The sequence below is a fragment of the Poeciliopsis prolifica genome, unplaced genomic scaffold (assembly GCF_027474105.1).
Source record: "Poeciliopsis prolifica strain line A6 unplaced genomic scaffold, Auburn_PproV2 SCAFFOLD001, whole genome shotgun sequence".
Lineage (NCBI taxonomy): Eukaryota > Metazoa > Chordata > Actinopteri > Cyprinodontiformes > Poeciliidae > Poeciliopsis > Poeciliopsis prolifica.
Genome location: NW_026562376.1, coordinates 15,572,700 through 15,600,423, shown reverse-complemented (window position 1 = coordinate 15,600,423; position 27,724 = coordinate 15,572,700). Strand labels below are relative to the sequence as shown.

Here is a 27,724-nt window from a genome sequence, read left to right as displayed (position 1 = left end):
TGTGTCAGCTACAAGAGCTGTGTGCTTTTCTTCGTGGAAAACAGGGAGAAACGAAAACAATGGATGCCAAATCTGCTATGCACAAAAATGAATGTTTTTTTTTATACTAGAAAGATAAAATAAATATTAAATTTTATTCTGGCACTACAAAAATACAACTTGAGATAAAACACACACAAAAAAATCCAGCACAGTTTTTCTTTCCTTTTGCTAAAAAATTAAAAGGAAATAATCTGGAAAAATTCCATATAAGCAAGAATAAACTGCATAAGCAAGTTTTTTTTTTGTTTGTTTTTTTTAAATCACCTGCAGAAATCTATTTATGCTAACAGTAGCATAGGTGTGCAGCTGTCAGAGAGCAGCGACGTCATGGCATGGAGTTGGATGTATTCTAGTAATGATTATAATAAAGTTTATTTAAATTATCGCAAAGTGATGCAACACAACATTAAGAATTTATCAAATTTTATCAAAATAAAGCTCTAAACGGCTGTATTTACACATTGTGTCAAGGCTTAAACATGCGTCACTACGTCTGTGAACATCAGTCTGATGCTCCGTTTAGAGATTTGCATTTTCTACTAAGGCATCAGATTGAGTGGTAGTAAACAAAAAACAAAAGTTTCCTTTTGTTTTCTTCCTCTGCTAATGAGCTGATCTACTCTTTCATTGACTGGCTTTGTGTTTGGCGCCACCTTTAAATGGGTGGTGTAATTGTTGCTTTCAGCGTTCCTAGTAAACGGTGTGAGACAAATCTAGGCAGCATAAAGACGACCAAACAGCGACATAACAGACCCTTTGTGGGCAAGTACAGGCTTGAATTACGCCTAGTGCATTTTAGTGTTGTATACAAAATGCATGCACTGGCCTGAAACTTTCTTTTTTTCTGTACTTAACTGTTGCGTGCATAAGGTAAAACAAGATAGTTTTACCTTGAGGGTATTCCAATCATATTCTAACTTTAGCCGTGCAAATGAATAAAAACAGAAGTATGAAAACAACTCAGAAGGAAAGTGTATAAAAGTATGAAGGCACTCTTTCTTCTTTCTTCAGTTATTTGCAAACACTTCCACTTACTTTATTTTCTTGTATTACAAAAACACACAAGGGCCACATCGGAAATTCAGATGATATGAATTCATTGATGAAGGTGTGAAAAAGTTGTTGTTTCATATTAACAAACACTTCTTGCATACAGAAGGCTGTTAAAACAGTACACAAGTTATAATGCATTTTAATGTGAAGAACAAATGAGTCAAAAACAAAGGTCACCATTTACAACTCTGAGCCGGTGACAGACAGCCAGTGGACTTTGGAGGATTAGGAGACATACAGACACTCCCACTTCCATCAAACATTATGGAAATGCTGCCAGGAAGTGACTATCAATCATCAGCAAAGGGCTTTGTGTGTTTCCTGTGATGACCTTGTGATGCTGGAGTTCAGACACAGAAGAGACAAACTTATAGTCTGAAGGTTGAAGCTCAGTTCTGAAGCTTTTTGGGTGTAAAATGTGATAATGTGCCTTGGCGCTGTGGGAGCAGGACAGAACGCCTCCAGCAGCATGTGAAACACAATCGGTTCTCGTCAGCCGTGGGTCAGCAACTTTCGCAGCACAAAAATAGGCTTTTACTGTCAACCTCTGTAAGCAGAGTTTCAAACCCATATCACAACTCATACAGCATTTGTCTCTCATTTACAGTTCTTTAAACTATGTTTAGCTTGGCTAAAACGAGACACGGGCTCAAAGAAAGACTCTTAAAAATAAGGGGATCCATTGCCACTTACAGTTGCCCTGCAGAAATAAACTACTATAGCTGAGCTATTTCCTTGGGGGTGTTGATACCAGAAAACCCGCAATGACATCAGTAGCTGGAGGCTCATGAAGCCACTGGCCTGCAGCCATCCAGTTATAGATTCCAGGATGAGGAGCTCCTCCCTCCCAAAAGTTGCCTGGAGAAGTTGCTTTGCCTCAATCAGTGGGCTGACAGACTACCGTTTCACCCATCCAGAACATTGCACTGATTGACCAGAAATGTCCATAGACAAATCAACCAGCAGCGCAGAGGGAGTAAGAGCAGCGGAGCACATTGTTGGATTGGTAATGGAGTGGGAAGCTATAAAACTTCTCTCCATTCAAGCTAATGACTACAGCATGTGAACTGCAGGCTTGCTTTCATACTCCACTCCCACCACATGAAAAGAAAAAAATAATAATTCCAACCAAAACGAAGGAAAAGTTGTGCTATATAAGAGGAAAGTTGATTGCAAAGTTTTTTTTTTTTTGTGTTCACACACCTTTAAAATTGTTCCATCTCTTACACAAATCGAACTCCCAGTGTCTCAGTTCTGCCAGAGAAAACAGAATCATGCTAATGCACATTCAATGGCTTCTGCTGAACTCGGGTGACCTTTTTTTTTTCTGGCTGCACTTTTCATCTGTGAAATTATTCAAGTGATTTATCCAGTCGCCTGCAGGGAGCATGAAATCCGACACCAGCCATGGCACCTGTAAGGCTGCATTTTCAAAGTATAGACTGCTAAAAAAAAACAAACAAAAAAAAAAAAAACAAAGGAAGCAACAAAAGAAACACACAGGGTAGGCTGAAACAGTTCAGCTTTTTTTCTTAGGTATGTCCAGTTTCTGACCTGCAGGGGGTCCAGGTGCAAGAAGACCTCCTGCCCTTTCTCAAACACAGAACACCCAAATGCCTGCAGGCCTTTCAGGGAGGACAGGACGAGGCAGCAGGTGGGAGCTTTCACCTTTTCTCCTAATAGATTTACTTATAATTAAAAAATAACCAGGAATTTGCATAATTTGCGACTAATAGTTTGCTTTTGTACCCCGGCTTCCTCCCACAGTCCTAAAACATTAATTAGTCTCTATAACTTCTCATTGCGTGTGTGACTGGTTGTTTCTCCTGTCTTTCTCTGTGTTGGCCTGTGATGGACTGGCAACCTGTCCAGGCTTTACCCCGCCTCTCGCTCTATGACTGCTGAAGAAAAGAACCAGCAGTGATAAATATGCAAAATGATGGACGGACAGACGTACGGACGGATGGATGTTTGCATGCCAGAAGCAAACACCTCTCTTTTTTCTCAAGTAGGTTTTCTTTACTTTTTTCCCCTGGTGAAGAAAGCAACTGTATCACAATGCAGTAACTATTCTATTCTGTACAGTTTCAGATCTCAGAGGAAAATATTTGGCACCAGAATCTTTTTGATGTAACTTTTCTGACACAAATAGTTTGAGACCTTTCCTGTTTTGCACCCAACTAAGCTGATAGGAGGTCACCGTACATGCGTGGTGGGATTCATTTTCATAATGTTAGAGTGGGTGAATTCCCAGACACGCTGAATGTTTACAGCAGGGGTCTCAAGCTCCAATCCTCGAGGACTGGTGTCCTGCAACATTTAGATGTGTCTCTGCTGCACCACACCTGAATAGGATAAATAGGACATTATGGATCTGGAGGTCTTATCTACACAAGGAGGAGATAATTAAGCCACTTCATTCCAGCATTTTGTACCTGTGACACATCTAAAAACTGCAGGACTGTGGCCCTCGAGGACTGGAGTTTGAGACTCCTGGTTTACAGCATTTTATTCAGTTTCATAACCAGAAACGTTCAAAGTAGTAGTTTTCTTGTGTTCATGGCTTGAATGTGTTAAAATTCCAGGTTGTTTTTCTGCAAAACAGAAGAAAAAATAAACTGCCCACAGAGTTTGATGAAAACGTTTGCAGGGTTCTTTGTTGATGTTTGTCTCTAGGCCAAAGTGAGCTCTGGAAATATCCCTTGTGAAAAGTTAAATCGCTGTCACATTTTTATGAAAATGTTCCTCCTTGTAATGTTTTATTTTAGCAAGTCTTTGTTGTTTACATTCTGGTCACTGACATAATTAAAATTTTCAATCAACCGTGATTCTTTGTTTAACTTGGGACACTGTTTATTCACTTGAAAAACAAACCTTTCTGGTCAAAAAACCTGAACATTTTGGATGAAAATGGAACAAATCAAACTAGGGATATGAACTGAAGTCCTCTGAATTACTTTTAGACATAACATGATAAAGAAGTCAGAAAAAAAAATCATTAAATAAAATTTAAAGGGATGCTATAAACTGGTTTCCACCGACACACAAGCATTACACCTCAAATGATCCAATATCTTTTACCTTCTTTCTGTCCTTCGTTTCATACCTTCTACGACTCTTGGATCAAATAAGAGCTACCTCAGGGAGTTAACCCAAAAACTAAAAAAGAAACAACAACAGTCACTTTATCATCAAAAAACTGCAATAAGTGCAAACTTCGTTATCAGATTCCACTGCAAGTGATTGTGTCAGTCATAAATCAAAGTCTGTATGTTGCCATGATGTCAGACTGCCCTGTTGTATCCATACTTTTGTTGATCCAGCCACATATGAACATCCTACGTTTGAATCTTTGTGTGGATCCTTGAGCACTTGGACACTCATAATATGATCCTTCAACGATGCAATGCAAGTTAATCAAACACTGTGATCAATTTAAATATAGCTTGAGATTTGATTGGAATGGAAAACCGTTATATATCTGGACAGTTTGCAGGAACTGGGAAGTTTTGTTTTCTTTTTTTCCTCCAAGTGATTCAGAACAAAAGGATTCACTTCCTCATGAAAGCAAGAAGTTGAAAAATATTTTCTGGTAATAATTTAAATTAGTTTTTTTGAAAAGCCTTCATTTCACCAGCCGCATAAGTTAGGCGAGTTCAAAAGCTGAGTAAAACCAAGCTTGTGAGCAAAGGTGACACAGAACAGACTGTTTACGAGTGCACATAGGGTGAGAGATCAGAGACACAGCATGACATATTAATCTCCTTTCCCCCTTCGGGGAAAACCGACACCACCACAACACAACAGGTAGGTAATTCAGTTTGCAGTTCTCTGCCCAGCCTTTTGGCTGCGAGATCGTTCGATCTCCACACGGCTGTCTCCGTATCTTAATGTTCGTTCAGGAATCTATTCCCCAAAGTAGGGCCACAAAAAAGTCAAGTCCATAGTTTTTGTTTAATAGCAACAAGGATTAACATTGGTCTTGTGTCTTGCATCTAAAAGTGTGTTGCTGGATATCGAAACCTTCCAGCCAACCAAGACCATTTTTACATGCTACAAAGTTTCTTTTACTATACAAGACTGTTACTGCTTCAGCTTCGGAGATCAAAATGACTTAAATCTGTGAAAACAGACCTTTGAGGCACAAATATATTGTTTCCTCACAGTTGTAGGTTGAAAATTCAGTAAAGTTACTCCAAACCTTGTGTAAACGTAGAGGAACGGAGTTTCTGTCACGAAAACATCAGTAAACCTACAATGATTGTGTCACAATAATTACACTTCATGACTTGTCTAGCATTACTTTAAATCTTTTGGCAAAGTGTATCTGTAAAAACACTTTTAAATGCATTTTGTGACATTTTTTGTTGTTTACTCAAGAAGAGGGAGCTCTGGTTGAGATTACAATCTGCTGGTCTGTGGCCAAAATTCATGAATATTCCCAGGTGTTACATTCTGTCCAGGGATGTAATCCACAGATCTTTTACAATTACAGCTTGTGTAACCTGTCCAAAACGAGTCTCTCACACATGCAGTTGCAGTATGTCTGCTTCTAAACCAAGCATCTGTGAATGATTCTTACTTTAGCATTTAATACTTCCAGCCAACCAAGACCATTTTCTGGAGAAAATTGGTCTTGATAATATAATGTGGTTCTGGTTTCTGTGGTGAAAATTACTGTGGTAGAAGGTCAATCATTAAAAAAAACACAGCAGGTATAGGTTTGGACAAAAAAAATGGGGCGGGCACTTTCCTAGTATTCAATATCAGGTTCTAATCAAAAGAATTATACAGTTTTCAAGAGAATTTTTACATTGAGCAACAGCAGAAATGCTGAACTGTTTGCTGCTAAACAGTTCTTTCTTATAAACTATAAATCTGGAGCCTGTTGCAAAAAGAGAAAAGTGCAACTGAGAAATACAAGAAAATCAAAGAACTGAAAGTGGAAGTCTTTCTTGTTGGCATTTTCACATCAAAAGGAAAAAAGAATGAAGTAAATTAGAACTTTATTTTATGGATGCTTGCTAAATGCAACCATGCATAAACCTTCAACTTTAAGCGTGACTATAATAGATTGTGACTCCATCCCAAACATAAAAGAAGGTAAAATTATGTGCCTGAATTTAAAAAGCGACTTGATGAATCTACACACACAAATTAAAACAAAAAAAGGAGCGACGGTGCAATTGTAGGCTTTAACAGACTGAAATTATTTCGAGGAAAACAGAAAACAGCTGGAAAGCTGCACCGGCGAGGAGCAGTTTTCTGCTTTTTTAGTTATATTTTCACAAGGGTCAATCAGCAGAAAAGAGAGAAAATCATATGCTGGCAAACTGTTAGGCCTTTGAACCTCAAAGTTGTGAAAAAAAAAAAAAAAAAAGATTTTGCCACAGAAAAATGCAATCACATCACAGTGGGAGAAATACTTATTTGATTATGTACTGAATTTGTTTTGCTCACTTACAAAAAGTGAACAGTGTCTAAATTTGATGATGGTTTTACTTCACTGTGGGGAGAAGAACATCTAGGAAAGATCTCAAACAAATAGCATGTCATTTACAGAAATAAATATTAAATATAGGGAAAAAAGGCAAAAGATGTTTGGAAAAACAAATATTGATTACTGCAATCTGCAACAAATTTCTGTCTTTCTTGTAGGGGGATCATATACTTATCAATGGGACACATATATTTGATGTCATGTTATAAATGTTAGCTTTAATGTAGTACGCTTATTTTCAGTTTACATGCCGCCTCTCTATGTTGAAATAAATTTGAAGACAAGAAAATTTGAAACATTTTTTTTTAAAATCAGCACAGGATGAAACAATCATGACTCTCATGGAAATTCTTTATGATTTTACACAAAGATTACACTGCACCAGCTACAGCTAATGTATGAAGCGATATCTAAAATTTGCTGTTAACAAATTGGATGAGTCCTAATGCATATTTTTATCACAGACATATTTGGCCAGTGATTTAAAAACCCCTTGAAGCTCCCTGTCAAACTCTGATGTCAGCCTACAAAGTGGATTTCTTGTTGTTGGAATACTGCTCTCGTGGAATTTTTTATTTTCTTTTTTTTTTTTTTCAATCTGGCCCTCTGCCCTTTTTCCTTCATTACACTGTAGGCCTAAAACCCCAAAACCAATATGACCACAACCTCAAGCGCATGGATCCCTGTTTGCTCACTCTGCTGTCTCATCTGAATAAGTCTGAAGGGGTGCTGAGTGGTGATGTCATGGGGTGATTTTTATTTCCAAAGCCCACGCGATCGCATGAAATCCACACTGGTTTAGAGACAGATGAGCAATTAATGATTAAGAATGAACTCTGTCCCCTGCAGCTACAGCAGTGAGTGTGAAGGAGCAACTTGCGAGGACATACATGGCTAAATAAGAGCTGTTCAGTTTATAAACACTGATCACATAATGTGATGTGACACACTTGCGTAAGAAACGACGGCGCTTTTAAGCTCCGCTCATCCTGAACTGCATCTGCAGTGATAATATCGCTGCTGCGGTTTGAGCCCCCGGAGATGAGCTGTTGAAGACGGTTAAGGATCTTTCGTTACTGGGCTAAAACACACGATGGCTAAGAATTTTAAAACATATTCAGTTTAGAAAAGCTTGTGAAGTGATTTGCAAATTCAGAAAATATTCAAGACATAGAAAGATCTTTCTTTGTTCAACAAAGTCCAACTCTGCTGCCAGGCTTTTTTCATGCAGCTAATATTGCTATTTAGCAGAAATAAACCAAAAACTGAGTCTCAAAGAGTTACGATTTAAGGAAAAATATGCAGTTCTTGGCACAAAACTTCAATCCTTCTACTGTATATTGGTGGAGAATCATCTCACTGAGAAATCCCAAATTGTATTTGAGTACCTTCATTTAGGGGCTTGGGGGATTCACATCAATCAAAGTATATAATTTTTCCACAATCAATGTGTCAAAATTGTCAACCCCAACAATTCCTAGAAATTGAAGTATTTAAATTGAATTCATTCTGTATTATTTAAGTTAGTGAGTGTAGGAAGATGTAACTTGACACTGCAGTCACACATTTGAGAACATAAAGTGAAGTAGTGGCTGGTAAAGCAAGACAAGGGCTGTATGTTCAATTCACCACAATATTGAGACAGATGACAAAAAAATAACAACAAAAATAACAACTACCAAAACTTAGCCTTTAAAGCCTGGTAACAGGTTCATCATCATGTTATCATCACCATGCCACAGAGTTAAAATAATACTTTTTTTCAAAGCTACAGGTAGTTTCTAACAGCCTGGAGAAAACAGATATTGATTGCTGCAATATCTGTTTGCAGATATTGCAGCAATCTGCAATATCTGATTAGAGGTGTAGGGAAAATATTTCCTATCCCTCTAACAGACCTCACCTGAGTGCTTTTCTTATTTTAGGCTTGTTTCATACTGTATATATAATCACTTTCTGGTGGTCAAATTGTGTTTGTCTGTAGATTTAAGAGAGAATGAGATCTAACTTTCGCTACGCTCAACAAAAGGCCCTCTGGAGTCACATTATGTTCCATAAGCAGAACAAAATAAAGTGACTGGGGTTTTCAAAGTGCACTTCGGCATACGTTAATCGTTCCTTAATGATGCTTCAGCTCCTCTGGGGATCTGCCAGTAGGAGAGTGACTCTTGATTAGATGACTATTTTTCTTCTTGTGACGGTTACTTTTAGGAGTAAGATAGATCGAGATTTCTTTTACATTTGATTAATTCAGACAAAAAATCTTACAGCCTAAAAAGTAGCTGCACTTCAGCCGAACTGTGACATCTCAGACCATTTTTACCCACTGAGTGCAGAGGAGCTTCAAGCTCCTAAAATCACAAAGTAAGAATCTGATGGCGCGTGACAGACATCTGAGCTTTGCTTTATATTTAAAGTCTGCGCTGACAGGAGCCTCCTGCTGTCACTTGTAAGCTAATGAAACCGAGGTGTGAAATCCGAGTCAATATGAGACGACTGTCATCTTAATCAAAACAACTGTGAGTCAGCAAGGACAGGAAGAGCTGCGTTACAACATGGGAGATAGGAATGAACAACAAAATACTTGTCTCATAAGTCTGAAATACAATGTGATGACACAGCGAGAAAGATATTTATCAGTACTTAACTTTTAAAGTCATTAACCTTATCTGGTATTATTAAGTTGAGCATATTCCTCTACACAGTCGAACGAATCGGCCGTAAGATGAATAGTTTAAGAGCAAATCTCTGAAATGTGTCATTATCTCTAGGAGGAGATATTATCTGTCCTTGACTGATCAGACTCTGTTCTCCTTTTTCTTTCCTTCAAGACGCGTTCCCTTCTGTTGTAACTCGGACATGATTTATTTGCTTGGGTCTGCGCCTCAAAGAGGGTAAATGTGTTAAAATTACACAGCTTATTGCTCCCTGGTTTTGTTTACAAATTAAAAAGGCAACTGCTGTCATGCCGATTCCTTTCTTGATCTATCTAAAGATCTATGTGGCTCTAAATGTGAAGACATTTTTATGTTTTGCTCACTCATTTGTTTTTGCCACGTTATTAGGCACATGTTGCCAGTACCGATTTTGTTTTTTTCTTTTCTACATTCAAAACTCAAAACCGTTTCCACAAGAAATCAGGTTTTGAACCACCCTAGCATGAAAGCACCTTGCATCTGCTGCGCATTTATTGGGTGCGTATCTATAATTTGAATCTCTCATCTCATCACATCCCAAAGGAGCTCTGCTGGATTGAGTTCTGGCGACTGTGGAGGACACCGAAGTACATTGGGCTCATTGTTGTACTCAAGAAAACAGCCATAGATGATTTCATCTTTGTGACATTGCGCATTGTCCCTGAAGGTAGCAGCCATCATAAATACACAGTTATTTTAAAGGAATGGACATGATTAATAATACTCTGAGGAGATCAAACAGTGCTGAGTTGGTACAATATGGCCCAAAATGTGACATTTCCTTTATGTCTGTATTTTTTGGTGTCAGCCAACTTTCCTTTGTTGTATTGTCTCTTCTTTCTCAGTTGTTGCAATTTGAACCTATACATTTAATGTCATGTGCTATTAATAATAAAAACAAAACTTGTTCTGTTGTCTTTTGTTGTTTTTTATCTGCCTGGTTCCTCAATCTGGGCTTGAATCATCTCCACTCCAACAACTCTTAACCATAAAACAGAGGGACTCCATGTCTACAGGGGTAAATATTCTGTATCACTCTTTCTCGCTACTAATCAAAATCCTTCTGAGAGGAGAAATGACAAAGCTGTCAGCTTTTTATCACCTTAAATCTGACCTCATTTTATTCAATAAAGTTGAAATACACCCTGAAATCAATGCTTCTGGAAGACTTTTAGAGCTACACTATAGACAAAGTAGAATAATGTACAGTGCTGTTTTGGAGCAAACAATTAAAACTTTTATTTCAGAGTAGACAATTAACTTGAAATATTATAATCAAGTTAAGTTCCCACCATTTTTTTTTCTGATATGCAAAACCAGTGACGGGCATGTAAACAATTAGATCTGTAACGAGGAAAGAAATCTACATAACGTCTTGTGACAGATGAAGTTACAGGCAGCCGCCGGAGCATCTGACAGTGAAAACAGTGAGCAAAAGTCACCAGGATGTCTTGTAGAAATTTTGAACGGGTTTCGACAGGGATCCAGTTTGGGTTTTAAATGCAGGGTTTGTATGTACCAAGCATGTAGTTTATACAGATGTTGCAATAGCACAATGTGGGAACCTATAGATATGTAAGGGCAATACAACTCAGACTGAAAATACTATTATATCCAGAAAACAGCATCTCTTTTTAGATCCTGTCTTTGGACTTTACCACAAATGTCGGTGGTTTGGTGTATCATTGTGTCTTTGTGGCTTTCTCTCAGTTGTAATCATTCAAATTTACAAGTATTGCACATCATAGTTGCTCTAGCAGCGCTACTTTTAGGCACCACTTACACAACAGCAAGCCACAGTCGAGCAACAGGAAGATGAAAGTGGATGGCACAGCTTTCCCTACCACAGAGTCGACCCTAATAGTTCACTTTAGATCACAGCTCACCCTCGCACCTGAGACACACATGCATGAGCGTATACACTCTCTCTCTCTCTTAGATGTACACACTGGATCCCAACAAAACGTGAAGTCTATTGTTTTCAGGCTCTCGGTTCCAATGTTTTTTCTCCTTGTTTTCACATCCTGTCCTCCGCCTCCTCCTCTTCCTTCCTCTATCCCGACAACTTTGTCTTCATGACCGATTTCACAAAGCAAGCAGCACACGCTGCAGCGCAAAAATTCATGCTCGGGGTCTAATTGTGCAGCTGGGTGAAAGTATAATTCGGTTTCTTACCAAAGTTATGCAGGTGTGCAGAAGGTTATAATTATAGGAAAAGGTTTTTGCAATTAGGAATCAAAGCCTACGGACCATTAATGATTTAATTACATGATGAAAAAGATTATTACTTTCACTTTTGCACATGTGGGACCATTTGCTTTTTATTTCTGCACACTGACGTGTTGCGTTCTTCCACTGCAAGGTATAATAACGGTTAACGATTACAACTGGACACTGAGATCAGAAAGCCTGGGCAGGAGCTCAGCTGGTAGTGTGAGGCATTCGATTAGTTTGTTTAAAGCAGTAGATGAGCGAACCAAACAAAGATCAGCCTCCAAAACGAGTCAGTTCCATTAAACAGTTTTGCCTCACAGACATTCTTTCTAGCATGCATTTTTTAGTATGTTTAGAGATTAACTCAAGGCGAGGACCATCTTCTCACTCAAATCTGCAGCTCATCCTCTACGGGCTCACCCTGCGCTTTACAAAGCAGACTTCCAGCTGCAAATCCAGCCCGTGCGGCTCCAAGCTGCTAGGTGATGCAACATCGTGCCAGGTAGAAAACTGACAAACACACCTGTTTCCCTAGCAGCTCCTCATCCTTTCGACTCCTCTCCATCATATGAGTCAGACGATCTGATTTATTAGCGAGAAACTGATGGAACTGAAAGAACAGAAAATTATAAATGTGGGTGAGTCATTCATAGTGGCCTTTATTCAGTTGTCCAGGATAGTGGTGTGGGTGTTTCCCAGAAATTATTAAATGTGCCTGTGGTAGATTCACCTTCACATGTGAAAACAACAACAAAAAAAGATTTTGTTGTTTCCAGCATTTGGAGTTTACTACTTTGTATTGGAGGCAGCTCAACGGAGCATCTTTGAGCCTCAGATGAACAGGAATGTACTTTAAGAGTGCAGTGAGTAATTTAAGCACCATACGTAATATTGTACAAGGTATGCAACGCAATTTTTCTTCTCTTTTCCACAGTTTGATGCAGTGGGACTCAAATAAAGAAGCTGAACAAATGATAAAACTTTAATAACAGAAGGGCTGCTAGCCTGGGAATCCAAGAAACAAACATTAATCTAATAGGAGCAAAAGAAAAACAACCAACAAAAACATGTAATCCTCCACAGTCGAAAGAAGCACTGAGAACAAACATTGTATAAAAAACAGAACTAATTATTATTCTGCTTAGGCCAAATTATCTTTCATTTAGGTGTCCAAAACAATAGAAAATTCTGCAGAAGATGAAGAAGACCCGAGGCACAGCTTTCTGACCTTCTAAAAACAAATGTTGAGTATTTGTTTTCAGCAATGCTTGAAAATAATAGCGCAAAAGGTATTCTTCAACTCACATATGTTTTTTTCTGTAAACATTTTCTGGGACCCAATATTTACTGTAATGTCTAGTTTGAAGTGTTATAATATATTGCATTTGGCATGAAAAAGGACATTTCCAGTCACATAAAATTCATCTTGTTGGAGATGTATTGATTTAAGTGCAACGTCTATTACTGGATTTCACAATTGTTGACTATTTGATGAGTTTATGATGTGTATTTATCTTTTCAGGATGTAAAGCACTTTGAAATGTCTTGTCATACAAATAGAATTGATTGATTATTAAAATTTTTACCAGCAGCAAACTGTGGAGGTCAGAGATAGCTTTGACCTACAACGACATGACATTCCACATACACTGACCAACCAGGCAAGAAAAGCATTGATCTGAGAAGCAGCCAAGGGAGTTATGGCAAAGCTATACAGCTGTAAACACCTAAAACGTTGTGTGATGGAAAACTAATGCTGAACATCAACTTAAACGTGTAGTCCCTACTGTGTGACATAATGGTGGCAGCATCATGCTGCTGCAATACTATTCCTTACCATGAATAGAGAAACTATTGAAATTTTATGATCTAAGATTGAGCTAAATAGAAGGGAAGGAAACCTGTTACAGGCTGACGACACAGGTTGCAGCTTGCATTGGTCAGTCACATAAAATATCCCAAAATCCATTGAAGTTTTGGCTGTAAAAGCTCAAAATGTGAACAAGCACAACAGTTATTGATGCCATTCACTGAGTACAATTGGCAGACGATTGTAGGGGGGAATATATGCACCTCTTATATATTTAGGCAGAGGGCCATGAGATGTGTAGTACATCAAATTTCAAGATTGACTCAATGAGTGTAGTTACTAAAATACTCCATAGCTGTTGCCCTGGTAACAGCACTGCAGAGTAAACTTTCTGTAAATCTTTGCTGTTATTGTGAACAGTGGTGGAGCCTTTTCCTTCATTGCTTCTTCTTTCTCTATCTGGGCTGCAAACTGCAACAGTTAGTCATGCAAAGCATCAACTACTGCACAGAAATGACCCGGTGCCATCAATCACCTGTAGGGGGGGTTGGCTGGGGGCATCAGCAAGAGATACAGGGGGCAGTCCCCGCTCCGCTCCCACTCTAGCTTCATCTGGATTGTAAAATTATGAACAAGAATAAAGAAAAACAAAACATGCAACAGAATTTTAAGAAATGTGCCTTGGAGAGAGGGAAGATTGTTCTCAAAAGAGAAAAGAGGCAGCTTGTACAAGGCAGCAAGAAGGGTTTTTTTTGTTTGTTTGTTTTCTACACTGTTTTTGTTCTAAAGCTCAAATAAACACGTCCACACTTCAGCACACCTCCACACAGTCTCACGGGAAGGAGCTGAATCTGCAGATTTTATGTAAAGTCAGAACGTATGTGTTTAGCAGAGACACGCACACAGATAGAGAGAGCACACTGAAAAGACGAGAAGGTTATTTTAAAGGTTGTAGCCCAAAAACATTCTGGAAAGCAGCTGAATAAGAAACTCGATAAATCCTGGCATAAAACCGTGTCTCAGCAGAGATATGCTTAACTGCCTACATGAGCTTGCATGGGTTTGCTTTCAACGCAATGCCGATCCTAAAATTTATATTTTCAGACTTGCAGCAACTGCTGATTATTAGAAGTACTTCTGAATAGTTTCAAAAGAAATATATCTCGACGTCGTAGGTCTTTTTGCCCTGCAGCAACTTTATAATGCATTAATATTTGATTAGCTGAGAATTGGGTCCACAAATGTTTACCAATACTAGCTCAATTTATGGCATTATATTGTTAGGATTAGAACAAGTATAGGAAAGTTTGTGCAAATTGTGAACTACAAAATGCAGCTATTTATTATGGAGGTAATCAAGCAAGACTTAGTAGTCACATCTGCATCCTGCTGCAACCATAATTGGAACTAAAGCCGAATCTACAAAAATGTCCCAACTGGAAAAAGTCATGAACAAATTAGACATTCACCTTCTCCTCTGGTAATCTGTACCACATGTCGCTAGTTCAGATGGGGGTGGAGAAAACCCAAAAGAAGTAGGAGTCAGAAATTGGGAAAACATCCAGCAATGATTTGTTTTTAGCACTTTAGATATGGATATGAGGATTTGCTCTTACCTCATGTGTACAACTCTGCCCACTCTGCACTGTAAACTACAGTTTCAGACTGTAGTTTGATCTAAAGGAGATTTGTCATGGCTCAGATGCGCAGAGATTGTCTGTCTCTGCAGCATGTAACGTAGTCAAGGCTCCTCGACTTTCAAAGCTCAGATTGACAAAACTATTAGAGCCCGGCAAGACATGTAGGACGGGACAAGGTTACCTCACCTCTGCATTTACTCCTCGTCATGCTGCTGGCTGACTGTGAATATGTGGAGTGAATAGAAAAGCTGGACCAAAACAAGAATGAGAAATTGAAGAAGGAAGGCAGAGGGGGTGAGAAATTGGGAGCAGAAATCAGACAAAGGAGAAGTGACAGAACAGCAGCAAGAAGGCGCAAACAAAAACCCAAAGTCGTTCTGCTGAATCGCTCAGGCAGTGCAACGGAGCTGATTGTGTTCGTAAAAAATAGAAAGAAAATTGCGTATTCACTTAATTCAAACATGTAGAGTGGAGTGTAGAGTATGCTATAAGCAGCAACACAAACATAGTCTGAAGGTCAGTGGTCTGTGCTCTCATGGGTGGTAATGGGATATTGGTCCAGTGGAACAGAATTGGTACTGCATCAGCAGATCTAACACTTGCTTAAGAACCAATAAGTCCTATTCTGAGCATGTCTTTATGCTAATTTAGTTTTCATGTGCAGAAAAAATAGCAAAAAAAAAAAAAACTCAAACATGACATAAAGCAATAGATTTAGGACACTTCCATATTTACTCCTGTTTAAAAGGGGCTAAAATCACACAAATCAATCACCTCAGGGCCACTTAATTGAAACATTAAAACAATCAGTATTCTTTGAATCTTTACTCTTTTTCAAACTCAGAAATTTAGTTTGGAGGACTTCTGACTGTTGAAGTGACTCGGAAAGATATTATGAGATCAAAAGTCCTGTCTGAGGCGTTGAGAGAGAAGAATGTTGCATTTAAAAAGGTCTCAAATCAGCCAGTCCACTTGTATGGAAAATAGTTTCAAAACAACTCACAACATGCACCAATCAGACAATCCAAGAAAGCAAAAAAATAAATCTTTCCACACACCCTAAAATGTCATCAAGCGACTGACAGCAGCAGGCTCTCTCAGCTGTCGATTTTAAAGTTGTTGCTGTTCTATCAGAAACTCAGTGGAGTAGTTTAATTGTGACTGAAAGGTCAAGACTAAAGTTTGGTGTTTTCATGCACATTTTCATTTCCAATCTAAAGATGTTAAAGCAGCTCATATAATCAGTACTTTTCATTAAATCATGTAATCAATCATGTATTCTATTGGTTGTTTATAACATAGAGCACGGTAGGTCAAGGTTCACAAAAAAAAACAACAGCAATTGGTTTAAATAAATAAATGTTTTTGGTGAATCCAGACAAAGCACTCAAAGAAAGTGGAGGGGAAATTTAAAATACGACAGACTCACGCTAATGCTACATTTAAGCTGCCAACCAATTACCACAAAGTTTAATGCACTCCGGCTTGTTATTTAGACAATTTCTGTTTCATCAAAATCAAGATGCTAAAATGGTTACTTCAGAATCCACCAGTCGTAATTATCCGCTTCAAAAAATCCAAACTATTCCTTTAAACTTCAAAAGGTTTGTCTTTGGTCTAAGAACCCCACTTCAAATGGCAAAGCCACTGCTGTCACAGACGATATGTACTCTGGACGTTTATTCACAGTTATTCACAGCCGTCACATACATGTGGAGGAGTAAATTAGAAGCTACAATGTTTCCGATCTCATGCAAGATACAGACAACACCGACACCCCAGAGCTTCTTCAGTGAAGCACTGCTCCATCCTAAAAGCACTAAGAATTATATTTATTTGAATTGCATTGTTTATTTAAAAAAAAATTAAGCAATCCATTGTAGACATACTTGTAATAAAGACTGTTTTTCATTATGGGATTATGCTACCCCAATAAAAGAGCAATTTGTTTAAAGTTTTCTGTATATTATTTTGCTATATCCTTATCGCCAATATATGTGGAGGTTGGTACAATTCTGCTAATACAGTGGGACTCCGTTTTTTGTTACTGTCCCACTGCCTCTTCAAATACAAGTGACTGAAACACACTCGGACAGAACTGGGGGTTTTCCTGGTAAGATATAGTTCCTGATTTGTAAGTGCTCCAGATGAGGCAGGCCGACGGAGAGCGGGAATGTTTACACTGATGAAATCATATGTGGCAGTTTCTTAGACTTTAAGGTTCCACGTTCCAAAGCAGTGAGCTGCAGAAGAAGGATCTGTAATGACAAAGGATAATTCTGTCCACCAGTGAAAACACAGAGTACATAGTGTGTGTGATTCATAAAAAAAGAGAAAAAAAGTTGAGAGGAAATGTGTTTATATCTGCCCCAGGAACCAATATCTGCCCAGTGTTTATTATCATAGTTCTGCGTTCCTCGTACATCGAGGGAACTGAAATAGTTCATCTGCTCACAGTCACTCCAGAAATCCCACATAAGTTTGCACCCACACTGCTGAGTGTGTCGAAGCCAAAGATTAGTGAAACCTGCAGAAAATTTGACATTGGCAGCTCAGGGAGGCAAATAGTAGAAAACCTTCTTCACCTTGAGTACCTGATCATGATGACAACACCTAAGGATTTATAGAGGGGATATAATGAATAATCCTTAAAGGAACAGTTTGACATTTTCAGATGAAGTGTTCTCTTCGCTTGATAAGTGTTAGTCAAACTGTGAATATAACAGAGCAAACACTTCTGTGATATCCAGTATGTTATCCAGCTGATGTGTTTTTTTGTCTTTAGACAGATGCTTAAAAGAACATTATCGTGCAAACCTCCACCTAAATAATGCATATTTTAAATTTGACAGAGTAAGTGGTATCCTAGGTGGGGGGGAAGTTTTCTTCGGCTCTTTACCAGATCTGCCTGCAGGTCTGTCTGTGTCTCTAAATATTTGTGGTTTTGCATGTATTAAAGCTCCATCTATCCATTTTCTTAAACCCTTTTCCCTTTGGGGTCCAGAGGGGTGCTGGTGCCCATCTCCAGCTGTCAGAGGGCAAGAGGCGGGGTTCACCCCGGACGGGTCGCCAGTCCATCGTAGGTACTAATGCTCCAACAAATGAATATGTGTCTTGATGCGTACCATCACATAGCTTCCCTTAGCACACAAGATATTTTCTCTGAATTTCACTTAACTTGCATGAAAAAAAAGCAAGTCTAAAACTTGTTTACCACAAACTTCCCTGTAATTTCCAGGCCAGACTGGATGCTATTTAAGAGGGATAATTTCACTTTATGTAAGAAAAGGTATTTGGAGCTCCAAAAGAACATGGTGATACTGACGCTTCACCCAGCTAATCCACTTGCTGGTACTTGTTTGCCCAGACTTTCTCTCTTGCTATAAAAAGACATAGACACCGCTTGTTTGGGTCTCATCTGTCACCCACAGCATCTCTTATGGATTTTCCTGTTATGATCCTTGCCATCTGTGCCTCTTTCTTTCCTTCTATTTTTCATCCATAGTCAACATAATGAACAATTCATTCATGACTTTAGCTATGCATTTATTCTGGTCTAGAAGTGCTGTGTTATTCATCAACGTAAAAGCTCATTCAGAGTAACAAGAAGGTTACGGTAAGCTTCAAGGAAAACAGTGAAATTTCTCTAGAATGGAAAGAAATCACTCTAAAAAGAGCTGGAGTTGTGTTGATTCTAAAATAAAAATAAATCCACATTTGTGGTAAATGGATAATTTATGGTAATTTAAAAGCAATTGTTGGGTTGACAGACAATTTGGGGTAAAATCTAATTTTGGTGTAAAAGGTCAAGCATAAAAATGAGAGAAAGCTCCTGAATTATGCAGCAGTAAAATGACTTAGAACAAAGACTCTGAGCTTTTTACCTCATTATTGACCATAATTGGGCCAGAGTGCATTGTTCCCTTCAAGGGCACAAGCTCCATCGAGTTTACATCCGATGACTGGTGAATGGATATGTGTGTGCTCTGCAAAAATGCTGCACTCATTTGAGCAGCATGTGGATTAGACTTAATGAACAGCAGCTCACCGGCTGCACATATCCACACACAAAGAAATGAAGCAAACTTCTGCGATGGGAAGATTTTACAGGAGAGGATTGGCACATTTTTAACAACTATCAGTTTAATTCCTTGTTGACATGTTGATTACCATTAAGTGTGAAAATTGTGTTGGCGCGTGTGAATTATGCCTCAAGTGTTTTTGACTGCTGTTGTGCACCTATGTGGGACAGTAAAACAGTGAACTGAAGTGCATGAGAATGAGGCTTCGTTACGGAATTGAAAAATGAAGTGCAATCTATTGCAGGCATTGCCATCTGGGTGCGGGACTTACTGTATTCTATCACTTGTCGCTCCTTAATCAACTGGAGTAAACTTGGCTGGTGTTCTCCCTCGTTGTTCCAGACTCTGTGTCTCATCAGCATTTCTCATTACGCTCAGAAACTCATCATTTATCCCACATCCCCTCGTGGGTCCTGTGTGGGTCTGAGTGTGCTTGCAGCAGGTTTTTGTGTGCAACTGTGTGCTGCTGTGTAAGGGTTTCCCTTAGTTCAGATATGTTATGTTTCACTGCTAGACATAATGGGGACCAGTTTCCACTGGTACAGAGTGGTACTGCCGCTGACTGCAGTCATTCCTGTCTGCCTGCTTTTACCACATCACGTCCACCTCGCACAACACAGACACGCAGATAAGCAACAAAAGACTTCTGAATGTGAGGGTGGGGGGCTCCACTTAATCACCCCAGAAAAAGGCTCTCATAACAGAACAAACAGTGTGGTGTAATTATTCTAAAAGCACACACATCATACCCTCGACATGTGCCCTAACGCTATCTAAAATCTGTCTTTTCTGACATTTTTTTATGTTGACTTTAAAAGGAAATCCCACCTGGGTTGCACACTTCAAACTGTAATGCTCCCATTGTTTCCAAAGGATGTGCTTCAGCACAACAATTTGCCATTTTTGCCTTTTTTGCTTTCCAGAGTGGACTAACCTCAGGAAGGTGCATTCTTTGTGGTGAAAAGAGCACACATTAGTGACAGCGAATGTGAGTTCCTGGCAAGAAAAAGCAGGACTGAACACAGCACAATGCCACAGAGCAGCAAGACAGTTGTTCAAATTGTCTCAAATTACCTCTCTGCAGTGTAACATTTCACAGGTTCATGACAACAAAGCAAAAGGAAGAAAGGTGTTGCTGTGGATCATTTCTATAAACTTTGCAGGTTGTGAGAGTGTGAAAGATTAAAATATTGAATCAAAACGTGTAACTGATTGAAAGGCTGGAATATGGGGCTTTTCAAAGGGGGGTGCCACATGAGGAAAACATTAAACCAGAAAAAGTAACTTCAGATATTTAGCCAACGTCACCAAGCCTATACAAGAGACCAAATGGACAGATTTTTAGTACCTAAAGCTAAAACACAATATGTCTGGCTTGTGTAGAATGGTTGCCAGGAAAAAGTCTCCTCTCAGTAAAGAAGTAGGAAAACACTATAACCTCTAAAGATAACTTAGGAGTTACTTTAATGGAACATACTGATTAGTTTTCTGTTTACCAGGTCATTTCCCATAACTTACTGTGTACTTTCCTGATATGAACTGTTACTAACCAGTTACATTCATGGTAAGTTCTACAAAGTAACTTCTAAGTGCCAGACAAATATCTAGTAAGAGCCATAAAAGTAAATTCTGAAATATATCCTAGTAAATCCCAGATTGTACCTGGTAAGTGACCAGCAAGTTCTTTGGTAGGTTAAGGAAAATGTCTTGTTAGTTCTGGAAAGTAAACTCTAACAACCAGGAAAGTGGTTGTTAGAGTTTACAGGAAAGTAACTGTTACTTCTGATATGAACTCGGTATTTTCCTGGAATAAAAGTGGATCTGAATTCACCCACAGATGTGGGAGGGATACAGAGAAAACCACTTCACAGGGTATTGCTGCTAAAGATAATTATTTATCATTTCTGTTGAATTTCTCAGCTTGATTAATGCATAATTTGGTTACCTTTCCCACATATTTAAAGGTAAGCATACTAAATATGCACACCACCACTGGTTTCTGAATATGGAACATTTTTGAGACAAAGACTTTTCTACTCATTACACCGTAGGCATATTTATTTTTTGTCCATAATAAAACCTTGAGAAATAACACCACAGAAATAGCATAGGTTATGAAAACCAGCATCTACCTTCATTCACTTGACATCAAAGTACAACAATAAGACAAAATTGTTAAAAAAGTGAACAGTTCCAACTCAATCAGCATTGCCCAAACTTGAAAGTCGTGTCACAACTGTGAGTGAGATTGAGAACCTGTCCGCAGGGTGACACAGATCCCTGAGCACTGGATATAATGTTCCGCTAAATTCATTTTCTGTGACATGCACATGCCTTCAGGAATATTAAAAAGTCCCTGTGCCCTGGTTCTGATAGGAGTCAGAAGAAATTGTTCACTGTATGGAGCAGTTTCCTGTTCTGACAGGAACTCACAGCTGAAGCAGGGAAACCCAACACCCACTTGCAAACAACACTGAGTCAGACATGGTGCGGAGCCCCTGACGTCTTGATGTATATGCGTATATGGCAACGTGTGTTTTGGGTTTGTGTGCAGTAGGGCGGCTTGGGGGAGCTGCCATATGGTGGATGTGCCAAAGCGTGACTGCAGCAGTAGGTGAAAACAGACCTTACAGAAAACGGTAATTATGGACTCTGTGTTAAAGTCTGACATATCAAGTCACGAAACAACCAAGAACAAACATTTCCGCATGTGTTTAAAATTGATGAAATGCAAAGAGAAGGAGCCATGCATATTTTATAGTGTACTGTACATCCAGTCCCTTACCAATAGTTTCACATTACAAGGAATAATCACATTTTTAAGCAAACTGACAATGAAAAAATGATTGCTGAAGCAAAGCATTGTTTTCCACGTTGATATAAAATAGCCTTCTTCTGTATTTTAAATAAATAAAATTGATTTGGACAATAAATAACATTTCTATCCTGTTCTCTAATTAGGAATTTATATTGCAGAAGTAATCCATTCATAAAGTTAGACAAGGTATTTTTATATTTACAATGTGAGTGTGAAGGTAAAATAAAAAAAATTGTAAAACTCAAATTTACTATATTAAAACTGAAATAAATTATATATATATGGAGAGAGAGAGACAAAGAAAAATGTATCGTCTGAGAAAAAAAGGGGGGCTGTTTGATTCAAACAGCGGAAAAAGTAACCATCATGGCATATCTGCAAACATAATCCATTAAAGATTATATTTGTTTTCACTTTTTGTCACATTTATAAATATGTCAAAAAAATCAAACTAATTTTAAAATGAATTTACGTCACAATATTGAGTTGAATTTCATCCGTAACCACAATCAGGTATATTATTGTCTATAACTCACAGTAACTCACTGAAATAAAGCATGTCTAACAAAAAGCAGGCCATGAACCTAAAAAGTAACATCTAAAGCACTGCAGCGTCACTTTTCCTCAGTAAATGTCAGAGGAATAACAAGGCAAAAGTGGCATTCATGGGGGACTTCCCATGTAAAAACCACATCTGACCAAAAAGGCCTGTTTCAGATTTCTCAACAAAGAGACAAACACATACTTGATTAAAATGCCGATGCAAACCCAAACTTGGTCTTTTACGCTCAAAAACCCTGCATTGTGGCTGAAAAGAAACATAAATGAAATGTAAAAGAACTGATTTTCAGTTACTTGGTAGCAATTTGTCAAAAGGCAGCAGACAATCATTCAAGCAATTGCTTTGAGTCTGACATCCGTGTAAATTAATATCTTTACAAGGTTTTCAATGTTATATGCAGACAACAATAGTTTTTGTAAAAATAAATCATAAATTAACTCTTGTGAGGAAATATTACCATTTCCAATAATCAACTGAGAAAAAAAATTATATAAAAAAAAAAAAAACACAGCGACAGCAATCATAATGAACCTAACTGAGATTGCTTGGTAGGGGCATCTTGTGCCTCATATTAAGCCAACCTTAAAGCACCATGTATTCAGTCATCCTCCACAAGGAGCCGACATTAAGTTCTACAATGATCTGAGCAACGGTCACTCATCTGTTTGACTGGAGAACACATGATGGCCTTCACTCCCTCCCATACGTCACTGAGCGTCAGCTGCCCGTGACTTTATCGCCGGTTAACCAGCGCTCCTTCCTTGGACCGCTCTTAATACATACTGAACACTGCAGACCAGGAACACAACACAAGAGCTACGGAGATGCACTGAACCAGCTGGCTAACCAATTCAACCCCTCTGATGTTCAAATGCCTACACTTGACCGTCCATCCTGCCTCCAACACAACCAGGTAGAATATAAATGTTCACTTAAGCTCTTATCATAATATTGTGTCTGATGGTGGTGGTAAAGTGCTAATTATTATGAAAGTTGCATAAAGGATTGAAATTGTACTTGCCATCTGTTCAGACACAAAAACATAATTGGCTTCCAATGAAGATAAAGCATTTGCTTGTTGAGGGATACTTGAAATTGTTCAGGGTGTGTACTTACTTTTTTTCCAGTGTAACCTCATTACTAAGATAAAGACAAGACAGGAAGGACCCCGCTGAGGTAACAACCTTATTGGATTTGTGACAGCACAGAAATGGAAATCGTCTTTGGTGGATGAGATGCAATAAAGATATTCATAAGAGCTTCCTCACAAAGCTGGGTCACCAGCACCATTGCCTAATACAAAAAAATCACCTCAGTAATTCCCACTTGGCAAAGGGAGACAGATTGAATAAATGGAGCGATGCAGAGTTCAATTTGGCCGGAAGAAGCTCTGTTAAGGTCAATTCAGCCTCTGCTTTACTGATTTGGTTTTGGCAGAAGGACAAAAAATGTCAGTCTTTTGTCCTCCCCATCTCTAAAGACGAAAGCAGAGAAGCCACTTTAGATTACTGAATATTTCCGAATAAATCTTACATTTTTTAGCATGTTGGCAAACAATCCATTGATATTTATACAATTCCATCCATTTTAACCTGTAATATCTATTTATTAGTAGTAACTAATGTAAGCTTACAACAAGAAGTTACCCAGCTTTATATGACATCAAAGCTTCTGAAATGGGATTTTGTTTTGCTTGTAAAGACTTTTTTCAAAGTTTAACATTCAGAGCTCCAAAGATAACAGAGCATTAAATCATAATGTAATTGATGAGAGGAGACGGTCCTTCTTCTTCTTTGTTTTCTTTAACAGTGCTACCAAATTAATAATTTTTGCTTTGCATATTTCTAAGACCTATATATTTAAACAATTTGACAACAGCCCCCTGTATTCTCTATATGTCCAGAAACAGAAGACATTTTCCTATTCTATTCTATTCTATTCCATTCTATTCTACTAGATATCAATATTGCATTGATATCTAACTCTATGGCACTTGTCTCTTTTTTTGGTATGTGTCATAGTATGTGAGCAGTGTGTAAGTTTGACAATTCTGCACTGTTCTCAGTGGCTGGAAATGGAAACACAGGTCTAACACAACTGGCATATAAAACCAGTGGAACAGTGAAAGTAAACCGTTCTCGACACAATGACAGGGTCCTCTCTGTGATTCATAAAAACAGTCAGTCTTCCCATCCCTCTCTCATTCACTCTGTGGCTCAGTTTTATTTACATCACTCTGCATAATGCATGACAGCACACAAGTCCCACAAGGCTTTTCATTATGTAAACCTGTTGCAAGAGGAACATCCATCATTACATGGGGTTTTGTTTGAGCAGTTTCTGATTGGTAAAACTGGAGTAAATTCTAAATGCAATTTTTCATTTCTGAGCAAAGAAGTGAACGTGGAATCTGTAAAGTGTTTCACGGATCAGCTTGTAGTACAAATGACTACAGGAATGAAAGAGAACCGGCCCCCACTTCTTGGGAGGAAAAACCCACTTCTGCAGGGGATCGCTGATGGACACCAGCAGGGAGGGGCCTTTTAACAAAAAGCTCTGAGAATGAATCACTGAACCTGAGTGTATTGGCTCCATCCTTATCAGTATGCACATTAAGAAAGCAACTGCATGTAATTTAAGATTGATATCAGGCAGTTGTGTCTGCAGTGCCTGCAGAGAAAAGGAGGCAATGGTGATAAGAAAAGAATTCTCCTCCTTTCTCTCCCACTTCACATTTCTATCATTCATTACCTGCCTGCATATTCTTGCACTCTTAGCAGCATTGCAGCTGAATGCACTAAGAGTAAACGTCATCCAGTGTTGTGACGACGAATCGGCTCAAACTTCTCCCGCACTCGGAGAAAGAACTTGTTCATTTGCGAGTTTCTCTTTATTCACTTGATAGTCACCAAATGAAGATCTATATCTATTAGCTATTTTACACAGAGAGCTGAAGAGTAGAAACACCCTGTTGCGCCGGCCTCCAGCCGTCATAACTCACCACTCGCGTTCTTCCCGCAGATCAGGTGTTGCCAGGGCTGCACCGACCCCCACACCTCTGCGTCGCCGTTGACGGCCTGCTCCAGCACCTCCACCGTGAACTTGGGGATCCCGTTGTCGCGCTCCAGCAGGGCGCTGCGCAGCACCCGCGCGTACACCTCGCCGAAGAGGCTCTCCATGCAAGCGGCCAGGTAGATGGCCGCGTGCTCGTGGATCCTGACCGCGACTCTGCTGTCCACCATCCACCTGAAGAACTTCCCCACGTTGAAGATGAGCCCGCAGCGCGCCGACTTGCCTCGGCTGAACTTGTCCTCGTCCGTGCTCATGTTGTACATGGACAAGGCACTGACGGCCGCGCCGACACAGCTCATCGAGACGCTCCATGACAGGACGATCTTTATGGCACTTTGTACCTCGTATTTAGTGCATTTGGCGTAGCGCAAGCTCAGGCGCTGCGCCTCCTTGGCGACTCTGACCAGGACACGGCTGACCAGCACCGAGAGCCTGAGCAGGACGTCCTGGGGGGGCGTCGGAAGACTCATCTCCTCGTCCTTGCACAGCGCGCTTGCAACTTCCCCGAGGCTCCATGGCACATCCTCAAGCTCGGGTAGTTTAGCGCACTGCCCGCTGCACTCCAGGATCTCGGCGTCCTCAACCAGGACCGTGTTAACAGTGTCCAGGCTGTTGTGTCGACTGTGCATTGAGTCGGTTAAATGCCAGTAATTCCCCCCATGTGCCTCTGAGCAGCACAACGACGCACTAGACGATCTGAAGGAGTCAGCGGCTCCACCATAACCAGAATCTAGCGTCAAATCCTCCAGGGTCCTCGCTGCTGACTTGCTACTCCTTGCCATAACTGCACTTCATAGCTACTGTAGAAAAAGAAGAGCTTGGGGAAAAGTAGGGGGAAAATGCTCGAAAGATGGTAGTTCAGAATCGCCTTGCACGGGTTCTGCTCACTGATGCGTTGTTGTCCCCCCGCCTCCCCCTTTTTTTCCCCCCTCAGAGGAAAGTCCGTCCAAGCCTGAAGTAGAAAGTTAGATTGCAGTATTTTACTTCAGCGCGTCAACGGAGCCGTACCAACGCAGAGCCTGACAGATGGAGGCGGGGCCCTGGAGAGAAAGAGAGGAGCCCTCAACCAATAGACTCTTGGGAAGGAACAAGAATAGAGTTCTAATTGATTTGCTTTAAAGGATCAATAAAAGAAACGTAGCTCATGACCAAAAAAGAAACGGATGTAATAAATGGAAATCATGAAAGGATTTTTTTTCTTGCTTTTTCATTTAAATTGTTTTTAAAAGAACTAAACTTAATAATAATAATAATAATAATAATAACACTAGTGGAGACATCAGAACAGATCTTGTCTAAAGTAAATGAAAAACAAATACACTGCAGCTCGTAATGACTGAACCTCTGATTCAAAAGCAGACGCCTGAATGTGTTCATGGTTAAGGGACAAGTTCGAAAGAGTGTCAGACTATATGGGCCCATGTCTGATCGTAACATGATTCAGTACCATTAATAATGGATCGCATGCATAATGCATCGTCGTTTCTCTGAAGGAGAACTCATCGAAAAGATCCAATATTCTTTCTAGGACATGAGCTCTCTTGGTGATCCTCAAGGTCTCACTTGTACTTCAGCTTCTTCGTGGACACCGACTGCTTTCTTACCGCAGTGAAAGGACACAAAGTTCAGATGAGAAATCTGCAGGCACACTCGGAAAGAGAAGTGTGGTAATTCAATTTTATGTAGTGATTATGGCACAAAAAAAAGAAAAGAAATGAAGGCATGAACTGCGTCAATGCAGAGAGAGTAACATGCTGAGGTCATGACATAGAAATAATGTAAACAAGCTGCAGGGACTGCTCACTGAGTAGGGTGAGTTTGCATTACAGATGCAGCAGGAAGCTTCTGCATTTGACAGCAGAGTGCCTATGTGGCTGGAGCAACAGTGAACCCTGGTGTTGGGGTGACTAATAACAGTTTTTTTTTCTCCAAACAAATTACATTCTGACAAATTTTAAAAAACAGGAAAATGTTACAGCTATAAATATCCGGAATTGTAAAGGAATCCAGCCAAAGGACATTGAAATGTCAGAATGGCCCAGTCAAAGTAAAATCCCATACGTGAGAATCTGTGACAAAACTAGAAATAATCAATTTAAGGATTCTTCCAATCCAATTCGACTGTTTGAGCTGTTCTACAGAAATAGGTGAAAATTTCTCCCTGGATGTGCAAAAAAAAATAATACCCCAGAAGATCTGCAGCTGTAACTGCAACAAAGGTGGAAATATTAAGTT

General features: G+C 39.4%; 1 protein-coding gene across 2 annotated transcripts in view; it reads right to left on the bottom strand.

Annotated features, from left to right (window-relative positions):
* Positions 1 to 26,643, bottom strand: part of btbd11b (BTB (POZ) domain containing 11b) — a 76,152-nt gene extending 49,509 nt beyond the window's left edge. For both annotated transcript variants that reach the window (XM_055041881.1, XM_055041889.1), the window contains exon 1: positions 25,419 to 26,643. In XM_055041881.1, coding sequence (XP_054897856.1) covers positions 25,419 to 26,271 — 853 coding nt within the window. In that variant the 5' untranslated portion in view covers positions 26,272 to 26,643. The remainder of the gene's footprint in view (positions 1 to 25,418) is intronic.
* Between the last annotated feature and the right edge of the window lie 1,081 nt (positions 26,644 to 27,724).